Consider the following 8,957-nt stretch of genomic DNA (forward strand, 5'->3'; position numbering starts at 1 on the left):
ATCATGTGTACTTAGATTTCTGCAATCTCATCCTGGTTTTAAGTTAAATGCAAGGCCATGACTCAAATATGCAAATACTATGCTAATTACTCATAGTGGTGAGAAGGGTTTTAAGTGACATCCTATAGGCTGTCAGCATAGGAGTGCAGACAGGGGCTAGCAGTGCAGTTCCCCCTCACCCTGCTCCTTTGAAGAGCCAGGAGCTATAGCCACCACTTAGCTATTCAATACTTTGACCCTCTGCGCAAGGGAGGCTGAGGAAGACGATGAGACCTGTGTAGTCTATAACTGCTGTTATTCGTGGGTGGCCAGTAAAGATAGTGTGGATGGAAGAGAGGACGGGGAGAGAACACGTGGAGGGGAGGGAGGTGAGTGGAAGAGAAAGGAAGATGGATGTCAGGGCTGTGGCCTTACCACACAGGACACTGCAGACCGGAAGTGCTATCCTTGGGGTTGCTATCACTCCCTGCATGACTAGTACTGCCTCCTAACAGCACAGCACACCGATATCTTTGAAAAGTTCAAGATGTTCAAATCGCTGTTCCCTATCACAAACGCAGTTAAACTGGTTTCCGGACAGAGACCGAATGTGACAATCTGAAAAATAATAGCGTTTGACTTTGATATGCAATCTGGTCCAGGAGTGGATCTTAACCCTAGGTGTTACTTTCTGGAGGACAGCTGCAGTTTCTGGAAAGTCCTTCCAGACACAAGGAGAAAACAGCACCTACACAGTGAGCAGGCAGGGATGGGCATCACTTACTCCAAAATACTGACTAGAGTGTGAAGGGCTCTCCTCACTCGTGGGGGAGGGAGAACGAAACCTTGAAACCTTTACATGGTTTCATTCTGACTTTTCAGGTCAACATTTGAGGAATGGCTGTGGCAATAGGCCACAGGCTATGTGACAGAAAATCCCGACATAGTAAATCTGGAGAACTGTCGCTGTGCACCAAAACTGGCTTCATAGAAGTAAATTCCCACACATGTACAAACACACATGGAATGGTGTGTCGCTGGTTTATGAACGTGACATCAAGGCAATCCACCCGTCTTGTTTTGTCAAATGATTACATAGTAATAGCTACATTTAAAAGCAAATGAGAGAGGAAGCAGGGAAGCATGAAAAGAAGTGTAAGACCTCAAATAAAATGGAAAGCAGGCATCACTCACTGATGAGTTTAGTGAGATAATAGTCACAAGCAGCAAGATGCTCTCAGTCAGGCCTGTGCTGCGCCCAGCTGTTCCGCTGTTCCCTATGACATCTGTCTCCAACAAGGAGGAGACTGGGTCTCATGTAGCCAAGAATGGCCTTCAATCCTCCTGCCTCTACCCCAGAGAGCTGGGATGACAGGCGTGTCCTAACAACCACAGTTTTATGACTGCTGGGATTGGACCCAGGGACCCCTACTCTCACCCCCAACTTGAAATAGTAAAAGATTTCAAATAGGTGTGTGCAGGTAAAACAAACAAACAGAAATCCAACAGCAATTTAAAAGGTCTAGCATTTCCCATGGGATCCTATTTGTCGAAGCCCAAAACAGACACAGTGGATGTACTTGGTTATAGGAAGGACCAAACTCGGAGGTATTCTCAGAATACGGCCAAAAGTCAGCTAAGTTTGTGGAGCCCTTTCTTGCTAAGAAAATCAAAAGAAGATCAGCTATCGTGGTCTACGTGGCTGAGTGGAGAATAAAACCCATGTCCCCTGTTGTCCTGCCAGAGGCCATTTCTGTATCAGACTGCACCCACCAACACACTGGGCAGGCCTCTCTTTTTCCTCTGGGTAAATTCAATGGCTTGGACGGTAGAAAAAGAACAATATTTTTTAATTATTTTACTATTATTGTGTGTGCACATATAGACATGTGTGCCCTTGTGTGTGTGTGTGTGTGTATGAGTGTGTGAGTGTGTGGGGAATGTGTGTTCTTGAAGATCAGTGACAATCCAGAGTGCTAACAACCGAATTGTCCATCAGTTGCTAAAGAAATTATGATTCAGTCATACTGTGGAACACATTTCAGTAATGATAAATAGTCAATTATTAATACATCCGACAAGACAGAGGACTCAAAAACACACTAAGTGAAAGAAACCATGTACAGAGTCCACGCTACAGCGATTTGAAAGTCTAAAAACAGAAAACTACAGTGTCTTGCGGTTGGTAAGTATCTACTGAATGGCCGAACAGAATGGAAGGCATCTGCCAGGAGGAGCCGATACTTTCTGAGGGGAAAAGTGTATTTGCCACTATACCGTGGAGGTAATCACACAACTCTTACCTACACTCACCAAACTCTATGCTTAAATGAGTGAGTTTCACTGTGCAAAAACGAACAACAGGGAAGCTCAGGGTCGTTCTAACTGTTCTTCAACTGGATTACTACTTATATGGAGAATTGTAAAAAAAAAAAAAGTCAATTATGATCTATACAATGAAGAAATACATAAAGTTGAACAAAAAGCAAACACAGCCAAAAAATTAGAAATAACTGAGAAAACTAGCATACCCCAAGCTAGAAAAACATAAACAAAACGAGGGCTGGTGACATCTCTCTCTGTCACACACATGCAAAGCCCAAAGTCCAATTCCTAATGATCACAAAACAACACACACACAAACAAGCAGACAAACAGAAAACCACGCCACAATAAAAACAAAACCCGGACAGTAACTTTGCTCTTTCCCATCTGTCATCATCCGCTTACAACTTTTGTAATTCATAGAATTCATATGAATTCTAACTGGCTAGAAGTACAAAATATATGTAAATTTTTATGGATTTTTCTTCTTGGAATTGGAATCAAACCCACGGTTTCACTATGCAGCGCGGTTTCACTATGCAGCGCTGTTTCACTGGGCTAGTGCCTACCCCCAGGCAGAGCCTCACCGCTGAAACATTTGTATATCAAAGGCACGGTTTGTCATTTCCACCCTCTCTTCACGACGAAAAAAAAGAAAAAAAAAAACGTGAAACAGTCACATGTAACTGCCTGAAGCCAGAACCATAGGTGACTTAAGTTTTAAAGCAGACAATGCCTCAATGCTGGGATGCCACCAAGTGGACAAACTCCATCATGTTGCTCAGACCTGGCCATTATTTTGTTTTACAAACTTTCTAATTTAATGTGTAGAATTAACTTTAAATGCCGAAGGGAATAAGCACCCCCAGGCCATAGTGTAAGTGCAATAGACCTTGCCCCTATCCTCCGCTCGAAGTAACTCAACTCTCAAAACGGAATCCAGGGAGACCAGGTAAGGACAGACTTCTCACAGAAACCAAGGCCAGTACAAACTGAAATCGATAGTATGAATTTGATTCCAAGAACGGCCTAGGAGGCTCTCTGAAAGCTGATTGTGTGCCTGAATGCTCACAAGCCAAGCAGTCCTCCCTGGAGCAGAGGGATCCAGAGCTGTGATGGCAGCCCGGGAGGCAGAGCACAGCAGGGAAGTGCTCCCACTTGGACCGGGCTTGCTGAGGCCCACTAGGAGTCAGCTATATTTCCCCATAGTCCCTCATCTTTGCAGCGGGAGTGTGGAAACCCCAACTAGCTAGACCATAGAAAAGATTTCAGGGTGGCGGGGAGTTTGCAACCAGGTGCAGCTAAGGAGCTTTCACAGTGATGTCTTGGAATGACCCCCCGGAGCTTTGTCTGTCACCAAGCAGAGACTAGCACACACTCCATTCTACCTGAAGTCCAGCAATCCTCCTAAGTATTTTTCTTAAGCAATGTTTAGCTTCTCCATGCTTGGTTAGAGCATGTAGCCTCCCTAAACTTTCCACAGAAGGTATTAATTGGTATTTGCTTCTGTTGTGACTTCTTGCAGGAAGGCTACTGAGAACTGAACTCTGACTTTGCATTTGTCTCCCAGGGTTATGCCACCAGTCCCACTGTTACTGTTTCCTAGCTTAAAGGCACAGTTCTGAGTCAAAAAACCAAACCAAACCAAATAAATAAAAATAATTTAAAAAGCCAAAACAATGCTACAGCCAAGCACTAAAGGGACAGAAGGAACACCTCTGGTCTGCAATCCCAGCAGGGAGAGAACTCACTTGTCCAAGACAGAAACTCCAGTAGCCATGACCTCTGAATGCCTTGCAGGTCCTGTCCTCTGTGGGGCCAGCTAACGTGTGTTCTCCTGGTTGTACTTAATTCTATTTTTCACATAGAAAAACACTCAGGGTATGACATCCCCAAGGTAAAGCAGATCAAACTGTAAAACCATCTCCTTAAACTTCAGCAAATGTCGGGTTCTGATCTCAGAGGCAATCAATCACTTCGGTCCTGAGGATGCTTCCGGAAGAGCCCGAGCATAGCTCCACTCTGTCTAGCAGTTACGCCTGCCCTCTCTCTGCGTGTCTACCCTCTCTCCACCACACCCTCCATTTCTGTTATGCTGTTATCAAAACACCACTAAAAAGAATGCTCTTTTCACTCCCTAATTTGACATACTGTGGAGTTTATGCCAGATCAATACAACACTTATAGCTTGGCTACATTCTACCACATGGATCCCGTTAGATATTTAGCGAGTTCCTCATTAGAAAGCACATTTAGCTTATTCCCAATCTTGTGCTTTTTTTTTTTTTAGATAATTCTTTACCCATAATCTTCTGAGCAAATTTGACGGCTTCTTCAACTGGGTCTGACTTCACAACTGCATCCAGAATGCCGAGCTTGAGTGCTTCGCCTGCTAAAACATGTCTTCCTGAAACCAAAAATAAATAAATAAATAAACCAATGAATGATGTGAGGATATCCCAGGGCGTGGCTCTCTCCAGTGGGGAAGGTGGCCATTCCTGGATACAGCAGTTAGTAAGTAAAAATGCCTAAGGCCATCCTGTCTGCTGTAGGTGATGTTTTGTTGTTGGAGACAGGGTCTCACCTGTGTAGCTCAGGCTGGCCAGGAACTCGATATATAGACCAGGCTAGTCTCAAACTCAGGGATCCACCCGCCTCTGCCTCCCAGAGGCTCCACCATGCCTGGGACTGGCCTGTTGTGGTTCAACATCACTGCCCCTGCAGCCAGGAAACTTGAATTCAAACTGTAGCACTAATTCTTACTAGTTGGGGAAACATAGGGGCCTGGAGTGGGACTTAGATGCCATCCCTTGTAAATGGAGGTACTTATGTTTACCATAGCAGTTCTGTATTGGATAAAAGAAAAGTGGTCTCTTTAGATTCTTGCGGGGGTATAGAACCCTGCCAACCTCTATAGAGGTATGCGAACTGAGGTTTAGATTCTGATAGAAGTGGTAGCAACAGACAGACAGATGGGGCTCTCTACCTTGTACCTGCCACTTACCAGGAACTAACTGTATTGATCAAGAGACAGTCCCTGAAGAGACGGTCCTCCAACACAGAACTAGCCGGCCGAACAGAGAAATGTGTTCACTAAGTTGGCACGCCACAAAGTACGGTGAAAGTTACACAGGAGAAATTGGGCAGAGCTTTGTCTCTTTTTGGCTGTCTAGCACCTTGACCCTGTCTTATGTTGTGGACTCTCTACTGCGCAAGCTTTGCAGCCCTGCTTCCTATGGAGGCAGAGAAGCAAGCAGACACCACTGGACAACTGCTATGCCCTGGCAGGGAAGTGCGACCCCAACCTCAAGCTCGGGGATCCATGCTCTGATGAGCGCTCCTCTGTATCCGCTTCATCAACAGCCTTCCAGACCCCTCATCCTGTGAGGAGTGGGGGCAGGTGAACAGTGGCCATGTTCTCTGTACCAAGGACGCTTGGGTGAGTGTAAGTGATCCCACTTTGGCAGGGCAAAGAGATCAAGGCACAGAAAACGAAATCTGGGAACTACCGAGATCTCTGGGGCAACGTGGTAGAGGAGTGTGAGCTGCCTAAGGGAGGCACTGGCTGTCACCAAGTTATTGAGTCTCAGAAAGAGTACCAAGGCTGCCTAGTAGGTCGTCACCAGAAAGCATGGAAGATGGACTCCAAGGAGACCCCAAAGTGACTGGAGCGGAGAGCGCCTCTCACGCGTTCAGCGCTGGCATGTGTCTTTCCAGATTTCTCCCAGAACTTTTCTGCAACCTAACATTTCAATGTCTTCATGGAACCTTTCTGAGATGTCATTTGAAAGCCAACCAGGGCCACCAAATCCCACTATCCACTCAAGAAGGCAGGTGTGTGATTCCCAGGCCAGCTTGCCTGCTGACTCACAGGGGCCTTTGCTATACAAATCAAAACTTGTCAACCCCAGAGTTTCTGCTTCTTTCTCCTGAAGCTAGAACAGCAGAATCTTGTGAATCAGTGCTGAAGACAAAAACCCAAGCGAGCTCCCTTCGCTTCTCTTTCTTAGAAGAGTCGGGTTTTTATTCCTGCTTTTATTCAAGGTACTCTTGTCTTCCTGACGAATTTCTTCAATTTCCTTATAGGCTTAATCCCGCAAACCCTACAGCTTGCAGACTCAGCCCCACCATGGCTACGCCCTCCTGGATTTTGTGCTTCTGCTTCTGTTTTGTCTTTTGCTGGATGCCCTGTGCTTTGCGTTTCTGCAGAGTGTCGGGTTCCAGGCATTCTCTGAAGAAACTGAAATCAGTCTAAAATATACCTGTCAGGAAGCAATGTGTAACTTGATTGTTTGAGTGGACTTCAATTCAATACACTCAGTTTTTCTAATTTTCCTTTCACACACCTCCTTTAGAAGAGCAAAGTTATATCTAATTCATATCGACTTGGTTTCATGTCAGTTTTTTTTTAAAATCAGAGCATATAGATCTCTATTATTGATTCTAAAAGATCTTTATCTCTTTACATTCTTAGAATTATGAAGGACTACACAAAGCTATGGATCTAAACACCACATCGTCCTGCCTTGGTCTCATGAGCACTAGGATTATTGTCACCAATCACCACACCTGTGTTTACACAGTGCCAAGGAACTAACTCAGGTTCACACGTGCGGGACAAACATTCTACCCACTGAGCTATACCCACCGCTCCAGACACTCAACCTTCTACACCAGCTCTTACTGTTATGGTTCCTATATGAATATGTAGTCGACTACAATACGACCCCCAAACAGAGGGGTCCTTTGCACACACTTTTCCTTTAGAAGGCTCTCACGTGGGCTCTTCATGGAAACATTTGGGAAGTACTTGGACAAATTATTGTTTCTACTTGACAGATGACAAAATTTGGAGTCAAAGAAATTAAACTAGCCTCGTTGGAACGTGTGTGGGTAGTCAGTGGCCAAGATCAGACTTTCTAGATGCTGGCCTCATTCTCCAAACTACAGCCGAGATTTCCACTGACCTGTGGTGATTAAGTCAAGAGCAACAGGAACTCCGACGAGTCTGGGGAAGAGCTGGGTTCCTCTGGCACCAGGAAGAATTCCCAGTGTGACTTCTGGAAAGCCAACATGAGCCTACAAGACAGTAAGGGCAGGAAGGCCATCGTCATGAGAAAGTGTAATGAGATCTTAGTCTGCCCAGGACTTTCCACACCATAAGACATAGCTTCACCGAAGTCAGCAACAGTCTCTAGAGGGCACACAGTGTCTGCTGTCTCCTTACGTCACATTCTGAGCAGAGCTGAGCTATTTTAACACATCCTTGCTTGGGCACATTTCCTTCTTTGAATCTATAAGGACCCCTCTCAGATAACAAAATAGTCTTTGTGGTTTTCAGGGTCCCTGCAAGCATCAGACTGTGGACCAAACCCCAAGGATGGAAGGGGACAATAGAGAACTTCCCGTATCTCCACTCTACAAAGAATGTCCACAACTTTATAATAATGGACTGATTATTTGGATAAACAATGCCCCAGAGAAAGGATCCAAGCGGTATGTGATGCTCAGTGTCATTAGCCATTGGGAATGTAAACCCAAACGAAACACGTGTGATGCCTGCCCGAGCGAATACAATAAAGAAGGCAGGTGCTCATTTTGGCAGCACAGACGCTCAAACTGGAACAATGTAGAGATGATTGGGAGCTCTGGGAGCTGCCAAGAGTGGCACACATGTCTGTGCAGCGCTCCATAGTTTTCAATACAGAGGGGAACATTAGGGTACAAGTGATTTGAAGGGGGAGATAGGAAAAACGGGGAGTTTTACTCAGGAAGGGAGAAGAACACAACAAACAGAATAAAGAAGGGGGATAAATGAACAGCAGAGATGTCTGAAAAGGGGGGTCTCAGCAGTTAAGAGCACTGACTGCTCTTCCAAAGGACCTGAGTTCAATTCCCAGCACCCACATGGCAGCTCAGAACCGTCGGTAACTCAAGTTCCTGTGGATCTGACTCCTTCACGTAGTCAGACGAGCAGGCCAAATGCCAACACACACACACAAACACACGCACACACACACACATGCACACACACAATGTCTGAAAATCATAATATTTCAATACTATTATCTCGCTACTGAAAATTACACATAAGACATATGAATCTGTATCTATATGTAAATAAATATAGTTTAAATTGTATTTCTCCATCTGGTCTGACAACACCACCTACAAGAGTCATAGACAATTTAACAGAAACCCCAACACCAAACATAAGAAGTCTTTGTTCGAGTGGGTCAGGATTGTCCAAGAGACTCCCAAAACACTACAGGATATTGTTATTGCCTTTGGTTGCCTCCCAGAGGTGGAAGGTAAGTCCCTATTACTGAAAACACTATGCACTTCAGAAACAGGACCCAGAGGCTGTGGAGCTGGAACTGACCCAAAAACCTCCTCCCTGAGGACCAGCTTTCATGGTTCCACAAGCTTCCAAGGGAGGGAAGCAACCAACAATCCAGCTATGATGCCCATCAATCATAGCAAACATCATGGGTGCAGTGGTGGCACCCACATCTTCATATAAACCCACAGCTCTCTGGGTGCAGCAGTGGCACCCACGTCTTCATGTTAACCAACAGCTCTCTGGGTGCAGCGGTGGCACCCACATGTTCATGTTAACCCATGGCTCTCTGGGTGCAGCGGTGGCACCCACA

The 8,957-nt window shown here is 45.4% G+C and overlaps 1 protein-coding gene across 1 annotated transcript in view; it reads right to left on the minus strand.

The window, feature by feature from the left end:
- The window catches only part of Ehhadh (enoyl-CoA hydratase and 3-hydroxyacyl CoA dehydrogenase), a 36,055-nt gene that overhangs the window by 5,647 nt on the left and 21,451 nt on the right, over positions 1-8,957 (minus strand). The window contains exons 4-5 of the mRNA XM_005368977.1: positions 7,272-7,383; positions 4,607-4,711 (exon numbers count right to left, since the gene is read on the minus strand). Coding sequence (XP_005369034.1) covers positions 4,607-4,711; positions 7,272-7,383 — 217 coding nt within the window. The remainder of the gene's footprint in view (positions 1-4,606; positions 4,712-7,271; positions 7,384-8,957) is intronic.

This window comes from Microtus ochrogaster, unplaced genomic scaffold, assembly GCF_000317375.1.
Source record: "Microtus ochrogaster isolate Prairie Vole_2 unplaced genomic scaffold, MicOch1.0 UNK43, whole genome shotgun sequence".
Classification (NCBI taxonomy): domain Eukaryota; kingdom Metazoa; phylum Chordata; class Mammalia; order Rodentia; family Cricetidae; genus Microtus; species Microtus ochrogaster.